Source organism: Leptodactylus fuscus, chromosome 3, assembly GCF_031893055.1.
Source record: "Leptodactylus fuscus isolate aLepFus1 chromosome 3, aLepFus1.hap2, whole genome shotgun sequence".
In the NCBI taxonomy this organism is placed as follows: domain Eukaryota; kingdom Metazoa; phylum Chordata; class Amphibia; order Anura; family Leptodactylidae; genus Leptodactylus; species Leptodactylus fuscus.
Window position 1 is genome coordinate 179070291 of NC_134267.1, and position 23254 is coordinate 179093544.

A 23254-nucleotide genomic window follows, 5' to 3' on the forward strand; every position below is an offset into this window, starting at 1 on the left:
AAAAAGTATAATTATATACAAAGACAAACACAACATAAAGGGGCAGGTAATATAGCTGGAATTCAATATTAGTTAAATGGAATGTGAGTGTAATATAACAGTCTTAGAGATAGCGTATCACTTTAAATAAATGTTCTTTATAACATGGAGCACGTACAGTAAAATTAGGATAACTTGATGTCTCTCCTCTGATTCAGACACTAATCTGCTGTGTCATATTCCCATTTAGGGCTTAATCCTTAATCTCTTTGTTGAAAAATTGGACTTTTGGAGGTTTCCTGCTATGATGATGATGGATAATATCAATGTTTTTTAATGTAGCTATTTTGTTTGTTCCTATGGAATAATGGCTTAAGGCTAAAGCACATGTATGAATGGCAAAAATATATATATTTCCTTAGACATTCTTTACAGGCATATCAGAGTTTGGCTATAACCTTAGGTCAACCTCATTTCCTGGGTCTCTTAAGACTTAATCACTCACATAGACTGCAGAGTGACAGCATTCATAGCCTGGTTCACTGCCTGTGTGGTCACAGCGGCTGCAGATCTGGGTGTTCACATTGTATGGTGGCTTTATATATTTAAAGTATGGCCTTAATTTGACACAAGTGATGCCCAACTTGTGTCTGGGGCTCACATGCTGTCCTTAGGTGCCTAATGTGTGACTCCCTGCACAACAGAGGAATATAAAATCATATATAGCAATGGTCTTCCTCAGGGCTATGACCCAGAAAGCAAATTTTATTTAATTATATGGAAAATACATGGGCTGCAAATAAAGCTGCCTACAAAAGTCATATATATGCATGCTTATATACATAGCCGTTTAATAACGGTAAGAAATTTATCCTCTGCCGCATGCCATGTTCACCACCACTGTTTACTCAACCAATCTCAGCAACACATCGAGGGAGGTCAGAAGGCTGGGTATTGTAGTACTTGCAATGGTCACTGTAAGGGGATTGCTAGGGGAGCAATTTCCAAGGAGTTGTTGGTGAACCCTGGGAGGAGGGATACGACAAGACAGTGAGCCCTAAGCTGAACCCCCCCCTCCCCCCCCTCCCCCCCCCCTGCATCTGCCTATTTGTCTCACTGTCCTAGGCAGAAGAGGACAATTGGTCAACAAAGCCCTTCCTTGATATACGTGGCACACAGAACAAGACGAGGCAAACAACACAGAAGAGAAGTCAGCAAGCCAAAGGTCAAAACCAGAGAGACAGAGCAGTACCAAATCAAATCCACAAGAGTAGTCACAAGGGAAGCCAAAGGTCAGAGATTAGTAATATAATAATAAGAGAAGTAGGAAGCTAGGGAGGACAATGTCACAAGGCAAGAGTCAAAATAGCCAGCAAACCTGTGTGGGCTGATGACCTGTATATAGGAAGACTAGGACCAGCCCCAGAGATGATTGGTAGACAGGCTGTCAATCACTCAGGTAAGGCTAAGATTAACAGAGGGAAACAAGGTGCAGGAGATGGGTGTGATGGAAATTCAATTACAGAGGACAGAAATAGAGCAGTGTTCACATAAAGCAACAGAAAACTTTAAGCAAGGAATGAAATGAAACAAGCCTCCTGCGCCGGAGCGTGTGAGTGGAGGCTGGCACAGAGACCTGAACAGGCAGAGATGTTATAGGTCACATTGCTAGAATCTCTATTGACTTCTCCAGCTTTCCTCCAGGGCTGGTGTTGTGCTGAGGAAATCTTCAGGGTACCTGATACTAGTAGCAGTATCTTCCCCAGAGCATGTCCTAGTGGTCAATCTTCCTGAGCTTGATGGAGGTTGAAGTGATCATGATGGTTCTGCAGAAATAAGATTTGTGAGATCTGCATATATTTGTCCTCTATTTGCAGTTCAGTGTTCCTAAATATCCTATATTTTGCTCATTTGGGCCTTTCTCAGCTATTTATTTGCTATTTTAGAGTTATTCCTGGCAGAATTACATATCAATAAACCAGTATTAATAGTAATGGATAGTGGGAGAGGGCAGACTGCTCCTTATTGTACACACCAAAGCCTGAAAGAGAAATGGAAAACGCGCTGCAGCCATAATGTGATGATCATCAGCAGAAAAACTGACGGGACACCATGTATGTCGACTTATAGAACAGATTGCCTAGCAAGACCATGCACATATTACAAGGTTTCATGAATACTCAGTAACCCTTTAACTGAACAGGACTGTCATGCGCCAAGCAGAAGTGTATACAAATGTGCCTACTGGTGTCCATGTATATTTTAGCTATAACATTTGGCTGGTGCAATTATAAACCAGTTGGCTACAAGGAGGCATTAGAACACTCAAAGGAAGTGGGATCTGAGGGGTAAATTCATGTTGGAAGGACATGACACTTTATTCTTGCTACGTTACAGAAAAATTGATTTAAAAGTAGAATCTGCTTCAAGCGTGCCCAACCTTTTAACAATATTTCCATAAATCAGTGTGCACACGAGACATAACATTATTGAAGGCCATTATAACACTTGTATTCTGCATTTTTAGCAGTTTTATAAGCATTTCTCCCTCTGCAGACAATATCTCTAATTTCCAGTTGTCTCTGAGCTGGCAGGTGGAGAATAATTGCTTTGATGTCTTCCATACAGAAATTAGAGGAAAAATCTTCTACAGAACTCTCTCACACACACATTTAGCAGCCTAAGCAGGATCATATAGGACATTATAAAACATATAAGAATTGAGTGCTATAGATGTGTATAGAGCAACTTGGGGTGAAATAAAAAATTCTGTTTTAACAACTTACAGTATTTTCTGTGCCTCTGGTTCTCCTCTATCACTCAATTCTTGCTCACTGTTCTGCCCCTCTTCATAGACTTCTATTGTAAACTGTAATCTGATATCTTTGTGATCATCTGCCCATCTTGCTCTAGTGAAACAAAATTCAGCAGAGACTGCAGAGTGAAAGTCAGTTTAGCGGGAAAGGGGGAGGAGGAAAAAATTCAGACAAGTATAAAGAGGGGCGTTTTAATGAGAGACAGAGCTAGATTCTAATATATATATAATGAAAAGTTGGTTCTATATGCTTGTACTATTGATTTATACAAAGAGCTGAGAAGTGCATTGATCACTTAGAGCATTTGGAAATATATGATTCTTAATAATTCTTAATAATTGTAAACCTAAAAGGGCCATATAAGTATTTCTATTTTAGGACAGCTGCATGTCACTCTGAACTGTACTTGGCATCAGCAGAAAGCTAAGTTCTCTTCTATTGTTTTAATGCTGCAATTATGTCATTATCCATAGCGCTTCACGGGTCACAGAACCTGGAGGATTCACCTGGTCAGGTCACTCTATTATATGCTAATATCAGTAGAAATACTTATCTTTAGGCAGTTGCCTTTCTGCTAGTCAGGCTGTTCTGACCCTTTGTAATTGGCCCATCTCTAGCAGTTCAGCGCTTGCTAAGAGCTTGTCAATGATATTTAAGAATCATGCTCTGGGCTTACGTATGTGTACTGCATGTCTAATGATAGAAAATTGTTTTTCAGCTGTACTGACGAAACGTAGTGACTTTGTTAACCTCTGCAAAACAAAGTGGAGTGCAGTGCGGAGGTTATATATAATGAACCTAGCAAATACTGTGAATGCACACGGGCACTTGGGAGGCATTGTAACTATGAATATATCAAATTCCTTTTTCAGCAATGTTAAAATATATTGGTTGCTGAATGTACCTAATAGTACAATCTGAAGTGTTTTCCGTGTTCTTATGAGTATTTTAAGCCATGTCTCGACTTATGTGAGTCATTTATAAAGAAGTTGTCTTAAGACTCAAAATCAAAATTTAACTTTGGGTTATTCAGATTAGTTTAGAAAAAAGACGACTATGGGAAGATCTAATAACAATGTACAAATACATGAAGGGACAATACAAAGAACTTTCTAATGATCTTTTTTACTCTTAGGACAGTGACAAAGTGATAAGGGGACATCCACTACGTCTGGAGAGAAAGTTTCACCAGCAACATAGAAAGGGATTCCTTACTGTAAGAACAGTGAGGCTATGGAACTTTCTTCCCCACGGAGTGGTGATGGAGGATTCATTGAACAGGTTCAAAGAGGCCCTGGATGCCTTTCTTGAGCAGAAAATATTAGGGGTTGAAAATTTTTGTAAGGACAAATTGATCCAGGATTTTATACTGATTGCCATATCGAAGTTGGGAAGAATCAACACTGTAGGGTTGGACTTGATGGACTGTTGGGCTTGATGGTCTTCATCCAACCTCATTTACTATGTAATGATTTACCTCTAGGATAGGTCATTAATTTAAGATTAGTAGGGTCTGACACCCAGCCCCCTTTACCGATCAGCACAGAACCATAAGCAGAAGGCTCCATTCACTGTGCAGTGGCCTGGCTGAGCTGTAATAGAAAGGTTTGGGCTCTGTACAGCGCATAGAGCTGTCTGCTTCTGATTCTGTACAGTATGCATTAAACAGCTTAAGTGTTATACAGTGTTAGGGAACACTGGGACGGGACACAAGAGACAGAGAGCCCTAAGCTGACACCCCCCAAACTGTCCCTTCCTATTGCCAGGCCCTATCCTACGCAATAGGCGGCAACCACGAAGACGTTCTCTCCCTGTATATGTGAAACACAAAATGGAGACAGATTTTGCTGTTGGCTCTTTTGAGCCAAATCCGGTAGTGGTTACAAAGGGATGGAAAAATTAAAGAATGTTTTTTATACTTCTCCCTTCTGCTCAATCCTCTCCTAGCTTTGGCTCAAAAAACTGCAGCAAAATCTGCAACAAAAAAGATTTTTTGGGGGCCTCAGCCTAAGGGCTATGTACACAGAGGAATCTGAGGTGGTCTTCCACCTAAGATTCCTCTCCAAAATTTGGCCCTGTAGTTCCATGGTGGAAAACTGAAGCAGAGCTGATTAGATTCAAACATAGAGTGAACCTTGTACCATAAATTCTGTGGCTGAAATAGCCAGTAGATAACATCGGTTGACTCTTTTTTCGTATCCTATTAAAAAACAAAGTGTCCATCACATCCTCCACTAAAAACAATGACAAATCAACTTCAAATTCTTCTTTGTAAATAGCTCCTAATGGTCTGAGCATGGGCATTGGACTCTTACCGATTCCAAATTAATGACCAATCCTAAGCAAGAGTCATTAATTTTGGGACTTTGACCACCCTTTTGAGGCTTAGGCCCCATGCAATAAATCACTGCCACAAAACTCTGCGGAAAAACCGCGGTGGAAACGCATTATGTTTCTTTCCATAGCGTTTTCGTAGCACAGACTTTCTGCCTTTATTACACCTATGCTGACTAATAGAGGACATAGTAGAGCTCTTAGACAAGATGTTTCAGTATACATCTATGTTCTAAAGCAGACATGTCAGTTGGGCTGACAGTTCTCCCTTAAAGGGGTTGCCCCACGGATTGAAGACTGCAGGACCTTGTTCCTCTTCCACATTCAACCTTGTCAAAGAAAGCTTGGCTGCCCTCAGTTTGGGCATGGACGTGAGAATGGTGCTGCGATCTTCAGTTCGTGGGACATCCCCTTTAAGTCTATAGAAATTCTAGCATAGTGCAGCCAATGACACTTTTTCCACTATTTTCTGTGGATTTTATGGAAGAAAGATCTTCCGCTATGGACTATGTCAATGTCTCATTATTCTGGTGTTAAAATGCTGATGGTGAACCTGTTGTTACTCTAATATACCATGGAAATTATTAAATTCAGCAGAGCAGCAAAGTCATTTAACACAATTTCCACAGACTTTGATAAATGGAGTACAAGACTTAAACAAATGCAATTCACCTCTTATGTGTTTCTCATAACTAACGTAAATAATGATTACGACTGCGCCAGACCGTAATGAAAATTAGATGCATTACAGACAATTTCTGTTTGAATTGTTAAATGTGATTTAGTTTTGTGTCAAATTTTATGTTGCTATGTCACATTCAGATCCCAGTTTTCAGTTTTATGTTGGTTTCAAGGAAAAGCCAATGTTAAATGACAATGAAGTAAGTTTATATTAAAATGGATGTCTGTCTAGTTTTATGTATTTATTATTACTGCTAACTTTTTCCGTCGTCTATGCGTCAACCCATTATCTTTCTGGTAACAAGCCAGACTAATATACTAGGGGGAGTACAAAAATATCATAGGACCCTATAGTGAATGTAAGGGCCCACGTGATGTTTTTATGAAATTGAAGAATTTTTAAGAAAAAATATTCACACTCAGCATCATCCAGATGCTTTATTAATAATTTTTTTTATTAATAATTTTGGTTCATCTCAGGCCATAAACACCATGGGTTTGCCCCCAGCGGAAACACTGTGGAAAAGAATGCAGAGTTTTACAGTCACTGTATAGTTGATGGGATCCGAGCGAAACCCATACACACAATGTGGGAAAATACGCACTGTGATTTCCAAAACCGCCAAGTTTTTGCAAATCACTGCATGTCAATTTTACCTACGGAGATGCTAGTGGTTTCCCTATAGGTATAATGGAAGCAGAAAGTCCGCAGAGATTTCTTCTTTCTGTGAAAAACGCTGCGGGAAAAACTGCAATGTAGTGTTGCGGCAGTTTTTCCCAGAGTGCTATTTTTGCTGTGGGACACTACATGGGGCCGTGCAACAGAAATCAAAATCTATACTAGTTTAGGGGCTGATACAGATTTTAGGCATTGTTTGCATCTGTAAATATGTTCCCTTTAATTCCAAAATACTGTATATTCTTTTATTTCCATTTTAGGCTACATTCACATCAGTTTAATTTCAGTCTGTTGCTCTGATCCATCATGGCTCAGAACAATATATTACTATAATGGCTGATGGAGGCGGAGCACATAGTGTCTGCATCCATCATTATTCACTGTAATGTAAATAACAAGACAGAAGATTTTTGACTGTTATACCTCCAATGTGGTTGCTCTTGTATATCCAGATTTCGCTGTATGGCCCCAATCTAATAGACTTAGCGGAGTTGGTCTCATCGACTCAAAAATAACAATTAACACTTCCATCAAGGCTAAGGCACTGGATACTTTAATAAGCTACATATAAAATTAAAATAAAGGTAAAATAGGAAGAATGAAAATGGATTTCAGAGATGTCCTTGACAATTTTTCTCTTTTCAGGGCATTACATGTAGAATTTCAATCCCATAATGAAACATGATGTATCTATCCTTTTTTTTTTAAAGTGCAACTAAACTTTCAGACAACTTATGATATTCTGGCAGATTTTGTAATATACTTTGTAATAAATTTTGTCTTCTTTCTATGAAATCCCGCTTTTTTCACTCTTTATCTTGCTTCTCTATTGAGAGCTGCACCCTGCTTCTCATTGTGTATGGTATACGAGCAATGTGAAATGAAGAAATGAGGGTTGGTTAGGGTAACTTCAAATGGCTATATCTCGGGCTTTTGTTGTCCTATGAAAGAGGAGATACCTATTTTTGCAGTTCTTCCTGTATGACTTACAGAAATATCACTGGTTGAAAACACATTGTGATATTTATACGGTGATGCAGTATATTTGTGATGCAGATTTTCCAGGTCTATAAAGTATGTTGGAGTAAAAAAAAAAAAAAAACCTGCCTCAAAAAACGCATCACACAACTTGTTATACAATTTCTACCAAACACAGAAATACCCCACATTTGGATGTACACTGTTATTTAGGCATTTGAACGTGAAAATGAAAAATTACTTTTTTTTAATAAAATGTCACTTTAGCCCCAATTTTTTTATTTTCACAAGGTATTAAAGGAGAAAAAGCACCCCACAGTTTGTTATGCAATTTCACCTGAACATGACAATACCCCATATGTGCTATATAGGTATATGTTGGGGCTCAGAAAGAAAACAGCGCTATTTCACTTTTGAAGGGCAGATTTTGCTGGATTAGTTTTCAGGTACCATGTTGTATTTACAAAGCACCTGATACACCAGTACAATTGAAGCCTCCCATATGTGACTCCATTTTGGTAACTATATCCTCTTATAGAATTTAACAAGGAGTATAATAAGCAGTTTGGGCCCACAGATGTTTCACAAAATGTATTAACATTGAGACATGAAAAATTTAAAGGGGCTCTATCAGCAAAATCATGCTGATAGAGCCCCACATATGCGTGAATAGCCTTTAAAAAGGCTATTCAGGCAACGATAAAGTTATATTAAACTACCCCCCAGTTTTAAAATAAAACCCTAAAACAGAATATGATCAACTTACCCATCGTGCACGGTGGGCGGGCATTCAGGGTCCGCCGTCTTCTTCAGCCACGCCTCCTCTTCCAGCGTTGTCCTCGGGTCCCGTCTAACTCGCGAACTGAGACTGATAAAAAATGGCACGGGCGCATGCGCAGTAGTAGAAGCAGCATGCCACTGCGCATGCACCCGCGCCATTTTTTAACAATGTCAGTTAGCTAGTTAGACGGGACCCGAGGACATCGCTGGAAGAAGAGGCGTGGCTGAAGAAGACGGCGGACCCTGAATGCCCGCCCACTGTGCACGATGGGTAAGTTGATCATATTCTGTTTTAGGGTTTTATTTTAAAACTGGGGGTAGTTTAATATAACTTTAGCGGTGCCTGAATAACCTTTTTAAAGGCTATTCATGCATATGTGGGGCTCTATCAGCATGATTTTGCTGATAGAGTCCATTTAATTTTTTCTAATTAGATATCTATTGTCCAAAATGTTTCATTTTGACAAAGGATTTAAGGAGAAAATGCACCCCACAATTTGATGTGCAATTTCTCCAAAATATGGAAATATCCCACATATGGATGAAAGCTACTGTTTTGGCACATAGCAGGCCACAGAAGGTGAGTACAATAGGTTCTTGAAGGGCAGAATCATTTGTAGTGCCAGTGTACAGGAAAGTACCAAGAAACTACCTCATTTTGGAAACCTTCAAAAATTTATCATGTTGCCCTAACACATGGTTTCCAAATATAATTCACAACAGATGGTGAAATTTTCCCAGATGAATGCTAATTTAGCGCCCAGTACGTCATGCTGTGGATACATGGAGAGTGCATCGGCATCCAGTCGCGCACTCTGCTCCGGATTAGGCCCAATGAATGGGCCTAGTCGGGAGTGTCTTCAGGCGGATTCGCGAGGCAACTCTGCCTGAAGAATGAGCATGTCCATTCTTTTTTCCGGGAGCTGGAACAAACTGCTCCCAGAAAAAAGAACTGACCGGCTCCCTTTGATTTCAATGAGAGCTGTCTTTTTCTTTTTGGTCAGGATTTTGAGGCGGATACGGCCTCATAATCCTGACCATAAAACCCTGTGTTAATCCAGCCTAATGTTTTGCCTTATAATATGACAGGTGCTTTGAAGTGAAAGAGCACATGTGCTTTTGAGGCCTAGTTTGGTCATTTACACTGCACTGGCAGGCAATTGCTGGTCTGTCAGGTAGAATTATAAAACTTCCAAAATATGATTTCATTTTAGAAACTAAGCCTCTTAAGTAATTTATCAAGCATTTAGAGCACAAGAGTGATTACCAAAAATTGCCGTGCAAAGTGAAAAAAAAAAAAAAAAGCTACTTCAGTGACCTAACCAACCCTCAAGCCAAAGCCGAGTATGACTACAAAAGGAATGGGAAATATAAAAGAAGTTCTTATACTTCTACCTTCTTCTCAATCCACTCCTGGCTTTGGCTCACAAAAACCACAACAAAATCTGCAACAAAAAAGCTGCATTTCTGCAATGTGGGGTCTCAGCCTTTAAGACTAAGACCTCATGGGACAACCCGACAACGATGTGGGAAAAACCGTGGCAGCAACGCATCGTGGTTCTTCTTGCAGCTCTTTAAACAAAAAGGACTTTCTGTTACAATTATATCTATGGGGAAACCGACGGCATTTCCGTAGATATAATTGACATGCTGCGATTTCCGCAACCACGCCGATTTTGGATCCCATCCACTTTGCAGTTACTATAAAACGCCGTGATTTTTCCCGCTGCGGCAAATCGCAGCGTTTCTGACCTGTGGGGCCCCAGTCTAAGAGTCTTTACAAGGGCAGATTTTCTGCCTGTCAAGGAGTGTTAATCGTGCATAAAATATGAAGATCTGAGCTTGTCATCTGACATTTATATTTGGCAGTCATCATTTTATAGGATAAATAATTGCAAATATGTTTGCTTGTCTCTATGCAGTTTGCATTTGCCGGCAGCATATGATCTGTTTACATAGGTAGATGTGCTGCTTACCAACAAGCATTCGTATGCCCACACTATAAGATTACTGCTGGTTTGTCAGGTAATTGGGGATATGTTTATACATGGAAATGATTGGTAAGGGATGTTCCTGCCAACGTTTGTTTCCCCGATCATCACCCTGTGTTAAAGGCTCTTTATACCTCATACATTGTCCTGCCTATCAAAATAATAGTGCTGTAATAATATCAAAATCCTAAGAACCCAAACAAAAGTAAGAGTATTGTGGGAAACTCTGCGTCTCATATATACAGTTTAAACCATATAATAGTAATAGAAAAACAACAAAAAATAAACATAAAACTAGTGCAATGGTTTTGTGAACAGAATACGATTCATTGAATTCTCTGCAAGCATGCAGCTCTAGCCATGACTGAGCACTGTTTGTCTCTCCTTTATTTCATCAGTACCAAGCAGCCGGCACTGTAAGGATTATGTGGATTTTTACACCACACACAGTAATATATAAAGAACATAATACCGCAGCCAAGACAACATTTTCTCAGTCCTATAGGCTTCACAATAGAACTTAAAAGTCACAAAAATGCTTGTTCGAAATGTCACAAAATAAAAAAACAACAACCCCCCCCCCCAAAACTCAATATATCAGATCAGTGAGTGAATCTGTAGATCAGGGTTGCGTAAATTTGAGTTGCAAACAAGTGACATGTTTATTTTTACTATGACATTTCCGCTGTATGCGTCTGCTTTAATGTTCTGTATGTACTCAATAGGAAAAAAAAATCATGCCATATTTCTTCAGATGTCAATGCTTCTAGGGGAGAGGATCTCTGTAATACAGCCATATGGCTCCGTCAGCATTGATACAGTTTGCAAGAAGCCTGTACATTTTGATATACATAAATAAAAGTAATTCATGTTTATACAAATTGTATGTTTTGTCAAATATCGATCTTGTGTAGTTTGTAGTATGAGTCAACTAAACATTTGCTTCCAGTGTTAAATTTATAGAACACAGTTGCAGTCAATAGGGGTATCCAGCAATTTTTATTTTTACATTAAAGTGGACCTTTCACCGTTTCCACCAAGTCCAGCTCTTTACATACTTCACTAAGTGCTGCTGCACTGATTTTGGCACAGCTGGAAATTTTTCTGCGTCCCCCACCATTCCCAAGTGATCGCTGCGGTTGGTTTTGTCCTGATATGTTCTCTACTGTCAAGTGGATGGTCGTAGGAAGCCGTAGGCAATGGAGTATAATTCTGAGCTCTCTATCACGGCCCTCCTCTGATTTAACAATGTTGTAGATCTCTGAATCACGCCTTCTTGTCCATGATACGGCCCATCTGACAGTACAGAGCCCAATTGTCATATCAGGCCCTAAAATAGCTCCAATATTACTCAGGAACGGTTAGGATTCAGAACAAGTGCAACGGTGCAGGAATCATAGCATATCTTATTAATAGAAGCAAAGAACTGAAGCTGGTGAAGGGGGGGAAAGGGCCATTTTAGTCTGATATCAAAATAATAAAGTGATATTCACCTCACCAATCCTGGTGTTACGCTGATCCCGTGCACTGTCCTGGTTCTTCGCTTGTCTTCACTTCCTGGTCCTATCTAGACATATAGAAAATCTGTTTACTATTAGAGGGTATTTCCTATGTGTTGAGATGGGATCAGAAAGTAATGAGACCAGTGTGAACCTGCAAGTGTTGGAATGATATATATACTCTCTCTATATATGTGTGTGTGTGTAGATATATGGAGATATATATATATATATATATATATATATATATATATATATATATATGAGGCTTATTATATAAGTAAGGCTTGAAAAGGCACAGTCTAGCGCAAAACGCTGGTTGCCTGGCCTGTTTTGTGCATATACTCTCCCATGTTCATTGTGAACGTTTTTATGGACATATAGAATAAACATTTGATTTGATGATTTAACACTCTGGTGGGTGCCCCCTATTTATCTTTCTTTTCTTTGATAGTCGTATATCCGTATATATAGCCGTATAGATTGCAAACTGTAAATAAATCATCTATTTCACGGAGATTGACATGGCAGTTTGGTGCATTTAGCTAAATCTTTAGTGTACCGTATAGAGAGAAGTGTTTATTTTGTGACTTTTGATATAATTTAGGGAAATCTGTGGCAAACAAACTAACATGACTATTTCCTAATTCTAGGGTCAGGTGTGTTTGCAAACCTGCAAAGCTTCTGTGAAGATTCATATCCAGATCCCAATCATCATCCGATACTACAAGTCTCAGCATGTCCTGTGTTTACCATATATACACACTAATAATGCATAGATAACATAAAACTATGTATATGTATTTTCTATTTTAGCAGATTGTACACTGATCTGAATGTAAACTTTGGTAGCTGTTTTGATATTTCATTAAAATGGATGCAGCAATTTATTGACGCCAGGTGCAAAATCCCACACAAGGAAGCTGATAAATAAGATATGAAGACGCTTTTCATCCTGTGCAGTGTAAAGGCCTCTAATCTCCGTCTTCCACCGTCCAATCAGTAAGCAGAAGGCTGCGCCGCTCCCTTTTGTGCGATTGTGAGCTACTTGGTTAGGTTTTCCACGTGTTTGCATTGTGTCTGCTCAGTGAAGCCAGGATCTGTCATGTTGAACAAGGTTCCTGAACAGAACAGCATCAAAGAACAAAAGACCCCAGAATGGATTTCTAGCCACACAGTAAATAGACGACTTCTCTGGGCAAACAGGAGAAGCCATCCGGCGTGTCATCCTATAGAAACCATATTTCATTAAAAAAGCACTGGTGTTGCTTTAAAGGTTATTAGCCAAAAGATGTAAAGCTTTATTGGCTGCAACTACTGTTAATTACACATAGTTGTTAATGGGCGAGCAAGGATGTACTGGTGTAAGTACAAACGACCTGTCGATTAATTAGCACTGTTAGTGGAATGAAACCAGTACAACAATTACTCTCTTCCATTCGAGCACTAAATTAATATAATTTATAATACTCTGCAAAGTAATTGTTTACTACAAAACAAGCTGGAACAAAATGAAATAGGAGATGTTTAATGTGGCTAATGAAATACTGAGCTGACACCGTACTTATATATATATATATAGAGAGAGAGAGAGAGAGAGAGAGAGAGAGAGAGAGAGAGAGAGAGAGAGAATTAAAGGGGTTAAGGAAGATTTTAACAAAAGGCATCCTTTTGTCCAAACATGGCATTACCCTTGTCCACAGGTTGTGTTTGATATTGCAGCACAGCCCTATACAAGGGAATGTGGCCAAGTTGCAGCACTAGTGGGTCATAGATTGGGGTTCCTTCACCCATATTTGTTTCTTTATGCGATACAATTCCACACACTGGCGGTTATTTATCATCTGCCTACTTTATTGGCCATACTTTTCACAGGTTCGCCTTTTTTTAGACTAGTTTTACTGTGATGCTAGTTTATGATGTAGGCACACCTCCTAATTAAATGTTGTGCACATGTAAGTTAGTTTTGATGCTCAAAAAGGTGCAAGAGTTTTAAAATGGCTTAAACTTGAACACGGAAAGCCCTGGTGTCTCACTTACAGTTCAGGCACCCAATGTGCCTATCTCCAATTTCTTCCTCCCCTGGGAGAGAGTTGACAGTCTTCTGCCACTGATGCCGATTCAGAACCAGCTGCCACTCTCCCATGCTATTGAATTCTACCAGTACTGACACAGGACCTACAGCCTGAGCTTTGCCTCTGCTGCGCCCCTGCCTCCCTCTGATGCCAACGCTGCTTTGGGGAGTCATGCTACTTTCCCATGAGAGACTCCTCCATCCTTTCTGACTGTGCCTCATGGCAGCCTTGTTGCTGTAATGAACGTGCCGAATTACCGAACCCTGCAGCTATCCCCGGCTACTCTACTCACTCTGACCTGAACATATGCCCTACAGAGCCCTCCTTACAGTATCTTATCTTGTCCTCTACCACAGTTCTACTCTTCTGCTATCCACCTCAGCACTATCCACAGCTTTTAGGGTGCATTCACACTGAGTAAACGCTAGCTTATTCTGAACGTAAAACACGTTCAGAATAAGCGGCGTCTAAAGCAGCTCCATTCATTTCTATGGGAGCGGGGATACGAGCGCTCCCCATAGAAATGAATGGGCTGCTTCTTTCACTCCGTGCAGTCCCATTGAAGTGAATGGGGAGTGCCGGCGTATACGGCAAGCTCTGCTCATGCCGATCCGTACACGCCGGCACTCCCCATTCACTTCAATGGGACTGCACGGAGTGAACGAAGCAGACCATTCATTTCTATGGGGAGCGCTCGTATCCCCGCTCCCATAGAAATGAATGGAGCTGCTTTAGACGCCGCTTATTCTGAACGTGTTTTACGTTCAGAATAAGCTAGCGTTTACTCAGTGTGAATTCACCCTTAGGGTGCATTCACATGGAGGAAAATATCCGCATCAGATTCAGCGCTGAAAAAAAGCCTCTAATTGACTTCAATGGGTTCCTCTTTCTGCTAGCATCCTTTTCTGAAGCCACCATAGAAGTCCAGATTTTGTATTGTAATTCTAAGTTTACAGCATTTGTAAAATAGAAGAATAAGACTGAGCAAAGACAAGGCTGGATAATCGTCTACAAGAAACACTTCCAAATCATATTCTATAACGTGGCAAAACACTGTATGTCAGTGCAATCTGTGGGGACAGGTGATCTCATTTGTATGAAGAATTCAGCGCTGCATTGTGGTTTTATTTACAAACATAAGCAAATACTAATGTGAACAGAACCTAACCAGTACTATGACCCTATACAGGGCTCTCTCAGTCTGCTAATGGCCTATTCGGTGTCTACCAGATACAAAGAGGTTTTCTATAAGGATATGTATGAATTAGTGAGTAAAAATGTGCCATGTACAATGCCATACAGAATTATGTAGGTATTCTCCCTTAGAAATATTCTTTATAGGGGAGAATATGGTACCTACAGAAGACTATATGGACCTGTGCACTGTTTTACAGGGTCTGTGCATGTGGCTTTGCCGTAAACATGAACCTTCACTCCAATAAAGTCACACAAAAGTCTTTCTGTGACTTGGTAAACATAGCTTCTACATCAGCTCAAACAGGGTTAATTGATCTCTATGGAGATGTACAAGGAGGATGCAGTAATGGATGCTCCCCGCAGGGTTTTCTTCTGGGCTTCTTTCCTGAATCATGACCACCGTAAAAAATGGATAGTGAAGGAGGATTAAAAGTCAGTTTCTACATTTAATAAGTAACTCCAGCTTTTGAGGTATTTTACAAAACACATTAGGGAATATATTGTTATTAATGGCTTCACTTCCATTAGCAGCAGGAGCGATCTGAAAATAGAGGAGGTCAGGTGGAGAAATGCTATCATCTCTACAGCTTCCCTTCCGCCCATCAGTACTGACTGTTCTAAGGATATCTAATGTAGATGCAGACTTGAACTTCCTTAACCTGAATATAATAATCCAAAAAGACAGATAACCCAATCCATACTTCCATTGCAGTACTACAATATAAAACTGTGTTCACACAGGGCAGTTTCATGCATTATTGAACATATTTTATTCTAGTAGTGGATCCTAGATGAGAAAAAGTATGCAGTAAAGACATCCAATTCTAGAGGAAAAGTTAAAAAAAAACCATACATATCACTATTTCACTGAAACCTGCACCAAACGCCACGAGTCTGATGGGCTAGTTCACACGGGGGCAATGAGGCAGATTTTGACAGTAGATTTCACCTCAAAATCTGCCTCCATACAATGGTGGTCTATGATTCCGCCTGAGGAAAGCAATAGAAGTGAATGGGAGGCGAAAAACACCTAGCGTTTTTTTGCATTAAAACCGTGAGTGAAAACGCCTAGCGTTTTTTTTTTTTTTTCCTAATTAGGAAGTGTTTTTTTTTTCGGAACCAAAATAAGCCAGGCAGTTTTTACACGTGAACTAGCCCTTATAATGACTTTTTATTCAGCGCACTCGGTCTCCCTGAACATTCTCATCCCTTTATATACATTTAGGCAGGGTTCACACTACCGTTGGATTCCGCTCAGAAGGTGTCCGTTTATAAAAAAAAAAATAAAAATGGTCAACTATCATAACAGATACAAACGGACAGTAAGTGATGGCTATCAGTTACTGTCCGTTAGAAGTCCGTTGCCCATAGACTTCAATGTTAAAAAAATAACGGACACTTGCTGTCCGTCCTGCATGTAGGACTTTTTTGTCCGCTTGAAAAAACAGACATGGATGTAAACGGACACAAGATAAAAATCCCTCTGAAATGAATGGAAATTTCAGACGGACCAGCTCGTGTCTGTTGCTAAAATCTTGTACGAACAATAGCTACGGACACTGCTGACAGAATCCAACAGTAGTGTGAACGCTCCCTTACATGTCTAAAAAGCCAGAAAACTGGACAGTAATCTAGAAAATGCGATAAGCTATCAATTGTCTTTGATGCTTGATGAAAAAGAATTTTCCTGTACATGTAGAGATATGAGCTGTAATTCTCTAGGGCAATATATGTAGTAGGGTCCCCACTAGATTCTTTTCACAAATTATGTATACACTGGGAAATGCTTCTAAAGTATATATCTGACATGCCTAGAGAACAGTATTTGTCAGAATGGTGCCACAAGCTGGGCACACATTACAGTGTCCGTGAAAATACTGCAATGTGATCGCAGACTTCAGTCTCACTTGGTCGTGTTAGATCATTTCATCATGCGATTGGATGAAACATCAGTATTTGGTGTGATCGGCCGCCTTTGACCCATTACAGTGGCGGATCCAGACTTTGCAGGGCCCTGGGAAATTGACTTTCACGGGCCCTACTTACCGGGGGGGGGGGGGGTCTTGGAGGTATGGAATACACTCCAGGGGAATGGGGGGTCTGGGGGTCCCCCCCAGAATTTTTTTTAAAAATTAACCCAAAAAATGCGTTTTTGAGGCTTTTTTTAACTAGTGGTGCTAGGTTCACACTAGCGCCCAGGAGTCCGTTCTGAGTTTCCGTCTTCTGCATGCAGAAGACGGAAAGCTGTCAGATCGGGTCCGGCCGTGAGCGCTTTATGCTCTCCGCCGCGAAACTGTTTTTTTTTTTAAATTGGACACAGAGTACTGCATGTCCGACTGTGTCCGGTTTTAAAAAAAAACGGTTTTGCGGCGGAGAACACAAAACGCTCACCGGCACTCACAGCCGGACACCTTTCTAACCCATACCTCATAACTTTCGAAGATTAGAAAGAGGGATAAAATGTGAATAGCGCGCTGCGGCAAACTTGGCTCTGCCCACTATTATGTTGACCCATTCTCATTCATTTTTTATACGCTCACACACAGTATAATCCTCCTACTTTCACCCGTAAATTATATGTCCCCCCCTCCATCTCTCCCCCAGTTTCATATACACCCTTCATCTGCCCTAGTTTCATGTCCCCCCCCTCCATCTCTGTCCTCAGTTTCATGTCCCCCCGTTTTTGCCCAGTGTCATGCCGTTCTCCCCCCTTCATCTGCCACAGTGTCATGTCGTCTTTCCCCCTTCATCTGCCCCAGTGTCATGCCGTTCTCCCCCAATCTGCCTCCAGTTTTATGGGCCCCCTACATTATGTTCCACCTTGATGTTTAACACAAAAAAACCACTCACCTTCCATCGCTCCCCCGCCGCTCTCTCACTCATACACTTATTGTAGGCACGATGTGACGTCATTACATCGCGACTACAAATGCCGGAGTGCAGCGTTAAAGTAGGAGCTGAGCTGTGACAGCTCCTGCTTTAAACGCCTATGTATTCAGCTCATCGGCGTCCTACGGACACCGATGAGCTGAAATCGGGACATACCTCCCGCCGACCGGGACCGTTGTGTTAGGTCTGGGCCGCAGGCGGTTGCCCAGCTCGCCCAGCCCTGGATCCGCCCCTGGCCCATTATCAGACTCACTGGGACCAATTTAGGTTGGGTTCACTTCTGTGTTGGTGAAAATGGGCAGAGAAAAAATTCCTGCGAAGAGAACTTTTGACTCGGTGGATACCGGTGGACACCTGACGGACTACATTATAGTGAGTGGGGACCACCAGGCTCCAGGTGTAACTAAGGTTGTATCGGTCCAGCTCTCTGCTGTTCAGGTCCCTCTAACGGACACAAATGACTGAGATTAGCACTACGTGTGCCAGTCTTAATCTATCTATGTGTTAATGGAGGATGCGCCAGAATTATTATACAAGGCTCTGGCAGGGGGAGGTCCTGTGTGTCAGAAATAAAATTTACCCCGGTCAGGGACTTCATAAATGAAGCACATCCTCTGGCTGCACAGAAATTACAGTGGCACGGTGGCTCAGCTTGCAGTGCTGGAATCCTGGTTTAAATCATGCCAAGGACAACATCTGCAAGGAGCTTGTACGTTCTGTGTGCATTTTCTCCGGGTACTCCAGTTTCCTCCCAAACTGCAAAGACATACTGATAGAGAATGTAGGTTATGAGACATAAAAAACAAAAAACTTGCAAGTCTTCAATAGGGGATACCTTTTTTAATGGCTAACTCATAATGATGACAGAATATGACGTTTCTAAGCTTACTCTGGCTTACTCTACAGATATGTCTAAAAACACTTTCTGGGAATTTTAAATCAAGAAAACAGCGACTGATTTATGAGTACAAGTGCATGACCCTATTCAAGTCTCTGGATAGTGGTTTGAATACATCACGTGGCTTTATGTCTTTTTATACAAATCATTGAACTAAGACAGCCATAAAGATAAAGACTCTGGGAAGTGGGGATTGATTATTTGTTTTTATATGTATATAGTAATAAGCCTCTTCCCCCCTCCCTCCTAAAATCCTATCCCTGTATCCAGTTATACATATATATGCAGCCTGCAGAAAGTGTTTTTAGATATATCTGAAGAAGAAGCCAGAGTAAGCTTCGAAACATCATATTCTGTCATCATTATGAGTTAGCCATTAAAAAAGGTATCACCTACTGAAGACTTGCAAAGTTTTTTGTTTTTTTATATTTCATAACCACTGGCTAACACGGTACAAAAACAAACATTTTCCTTATACCAAATGGAAGTTATGAGACAGTGACTGACAATATCTATAAAGTGCTGTGGAATATGATGGCCTATGTTTCATTCTAGGTTCCAATCTATGTGTGGGCCAAATGTCAGCCAAATCCGTTAAGCCGTTTTGCCATGTTTGAGGAACAAACATCCAAACTTTCACATAATTTTTAGTAATAAATTATAATATTAGTAATAGTAGGATAGGAGGATTCCCGCACTTATGTGAGTGTAAAGCCCTCCATACACATCACATATATATTCACTGAACCCAACCATTTATTGTGTACTGCTAACTGTACTTTGCCCGCCACCATTTCAGCAATGCTTAGCCGAGTATGCATGTATATAGTGGAATGAGACAGAACAGCTACTAGTGTTCGACCAATGCAGATTTGTTTGCAGAAACTTCTACCACACGTGAATGTTTGGCGCCAAAACAGGTCCATTTACATAAACAGAGGTGTTTTACTCTGCAAACATTGCAGCCTGTAGTTCCTACATCTAGCATATTGCCCAGCAGCTGCCTAGGTGACAATGCCTGTCTTTTCCCAGGACCTTCCATCATACTCCCCGCATGCCATATGTGAGGAGGGCTACGGAAGGCCGGCATCTGATTGGCTGTACAGCGCTCCGCCCCCGGCAGTACGTACTATTCTCCGCGTCCTCCCGCGCGCTCATCCCTTCTTATTTACTATTCCGACAGAAGGCAGTTACGCTCCATTGTAAAGTTTGCCCATCCCAAGATGGCGGCAGAGAGGGTTCACGTCACGTCGTTCCACACACTCACCGCCCACCCTGTCACATGACCAAACAAAAGTCTCGCCCCCTCCCTCAGTTACGAAGCTCGGCCACGCCCCCCGCTCGCGTCTGTTGGCTCCGGATCTCCCGAGCCGCCTCTGTCAGTAAGTTCAGAGCTGCCTGTTCGCGGGGACCGAGGACAACGCGGCTCTGGGGGGGGTGACGGGGGGACTCCACCGACCCGATCATCCACGCTATCGGCCTCGGCTACGAGCTGGCCCCACCGGTGCTCCTTCAGCGGCCGCGGGAGGGCGAAGCCGCCGCTCCCCTCCTTCCCCGGGAGGGAGGCTGAAGTGAGAGCGGGACCATGTTGCGCCTTGTTTCGCTCAAGTTCGGCCGCCTGTACCGCTACGTGAAGCTGCTGTTCGCGGCCAGTCTGCTTGTGGTCATGCTGCTCAACACGCACTCGCTGCTCGCCTCCTTCCAGCGCAACGAGCTCACCGAGCGCCGCTTCCTCAGCCTGAACAAGTGCCCGGCGTGCTTCGGGACCAGCTGGTGCCGCAAGTTCATGAACGGGCAGCTGAGCTTCGAGGGCTGGGGCAGGCTGCGCCTCCTCGACTTCTTCAACGTCAAGAACGTGCACTTCGCGCAGTACGGGGAGCCCCGGGAGGGCAGCCGCCGCGTCGTGCTCAAGCGCCTGGGCTCCAACCAAGAGCTTGCCGAGCTCGACCAGAAGATCTGCAAGAGGGCGACCGGCCGGCCCCGTTGCGACCTCATCCAGGCCATGTATAAGACGGACTTCGCCCGGCTCAATGGGGATGTCCGGCTGCTCACACCGGACGTGGTGGAGGGCTGGTCGGACCTGGTGCACTGCCCCTCGCAGCGCCTGTTGGACAGGCTGGTCCGCCGCTATGCCGAGACCAAGGACTCCGGCAGCTTCCTGCTCAAGAACCTCAAGGACACGGAGCGTATGCAGCTGCTGCTCACCCTGGCCTTCAACCCCGAGCCGCTGGTACTGCAGGTAAGTGCCCGCCAAAGTTTACTGAACTGCTGGGGGCGCTGCACTCCCGGGGTCCCACATTACCTGTCTGTCACGGGGCCTGTCTGCTAGAGGAAAACTTTTAGTCCCAGCGTGTCCTTCTCATGGAACTACCAGTCTCAGCATATGTATCTGTCTCTCACAGTACTAAAGGTCCCAGCGTGGATGTTCCTGCCATGGTACTACAGGTCCCAGCATGTGTGTGTCCCTCTCATGGTACTACAGGTCCCAGCCTGTGTGTGTCCCTCTCGTAGTACTACAGGTCCCAGCCTGTGTGTGTCCCTCTCATGGTACTACAGGTCCCAGCATGTGTGTGTCCCTCTCATGGTACTACAGGTCCCAGCATGTGTGTGTCCCTCTCGTAGTACTACAGGTCCCAGCATGTGTGTGTCCCTCTCATGGTACTACAGGTCCCAGCATGTGTGTCCCTCTCGTGGTACTACAGGTCCCAGCATGTGTGTGTCCCTCTCATGGTACTACAGGTCCCAGCATGTGTGTGTCCCTCTCATGGTACTACAGGTCCCAGCATGTGTGTGTCCCTCTCGTAGTACTACAGGTCCCAGCCTGTGTGTGTCCCTAATGGTACTACAGGTCCCAGCATGTGTGTGTCCCTCTCATGGTACTACAGATCCTAACTTGTGTGTCCCTGCCATGGTACTACTGATCCCCAGCGTATGTGTGTCCCCCTGTCATGGTACATCCAGTCCCAGCATGTGTGTGTCCCTGCCATGGTACTACAGGTCCCAGCATATGTGTGTCCCTGCCATGGTACTACAGGTCCCAGCGTATGTGTGTCCCTGTCATGGTAAATCTAGTCTCAGCATGTGTCCCTGCCATGGTACTACAGGTCCCAGCGTGTCCTTGTCATGGTACTACAGGTCCCAGCGTGTACGTGTCCCTGCCATGGTACTACAGGTCCCAACGTCTGTGTATGTGTGTCCTTTTCATGGAACTACAGGTCCCAGCGTGTATGTCCCTGTCATGGTACTACAGGTCCCAGCTTCCGTGCGCGTGTCCCTTTCATGGCACTACAGGTCCCCGCGTGTCTATCCTTTAGTCCCAGTAAGTGTCCCCTTCATTCTTCTGAAAGTCCCAGTGTATGCTGTCTTCTCACCTGTCCTACAACTTCTAGCTGCAATTCCCAGTGTCCTCTGTACTAATCACCTAGAACTACAAGTCTCAGCATGTAGATCCATTGCAGCCATTTATAGAGGGCACACCTGCCCTGACATTGCGTGCTTTCTATTCAGTTACTGTAGCACTACAAGTCTCAGCCAGACTTCAGATCCCTTACTTGCTCCAATGTGATGTCTTTTCCTTGTTATGACATGATTATTGTCTAATCGCCTGCTGGGGTACTACATGTCCCAGCATGTAACGTACAGCTTTGTCTAACTATTCCTAGTGTGGCAAACGTCAGACCTGCAGAAAGCTCCAGGCTGCACAAGTCCCAGCATGTTATGTGACTTCCCAGATGTTCAGCCACTCCAGTAGAGTTCTGTCTGCAGGACTACAGGTCCCAGCACCCCAAATCCTGCTGTGAGAGCTCTGCTGATCATTTCAGTTGTTAGTAAATTGTATGAGATGTGTGTGGGGTGTAGTGGTAAGCCGCTGGGCTCCCCAGTAGATAACCTTTCTTGTGGTGTGGGGCGCTAGGTTGGTATGATTTCTACGTGTACCCAACCTCTGTGTATGGTTTACATGACAGCTGTCTTGTCTTACTATGTATTCTTGGATTAGTCCAGACACTGACTATTATTGGCACCTAGTGGTCTCTTGGGCTCCGATCACATTAGCGTTCTTATTCACCCTAATATGTAGTGCATGGTAAGAAAAACTGGGACTATAATCAAATGATGTAAAGAAAACCCCATCTCATGACTTCTTACTAACTGTTGAGCCATGACGCTAGTGTGAACAGAAGCTTAGGTGCCCAGTCTTAGTAAATCCTTCATGCTCATGTTTAGATTTTGATGTCAGGGAGTGAATGGAGGTTTCGTTCCTCCTCTGTATAATGTCTGTGTTTCCTCTGTACCAACCGCTAACCCTTATTGTAACCCTGCCATTAGTTGGGTATAGAGGTCTGCTGCCCCTGCCAGTCTCTCACCAGTCCACTTTCTTGATAAGACTGTCACCAATTTAATGCATTGTGACGTTGACATCTGCTTTATAAATCTGATGGCTGGTGTGACAAATAAGGG

At 42.7% G+C, this 23254-nt stretch overlaps 1 protein-coding gene across 1 annotated transcript in view; it reads left to right on the top strand.

Moving 5' to 3' along the window:
* The first annotated feature begins 20157 nt into the window (after positions 1-20157).
* DIPK2A (divergent protein kinase domain 2A) overlaps positions 20158-23254 on the top strand; it is a 37876-nt gene continuing 34779 nt past the window's right edge. The window contains exon 1 of the mRNA XM_075268850.1: positions 20158-21035. Coding sequence (XP_075124951.1) covers positions 20382-21035 — 654 coding nt within the window. The 5' untranslated portion in view covers positions 20158-20381. The remainder of the gene's footprint in view (positions 21036-23254) is intronic.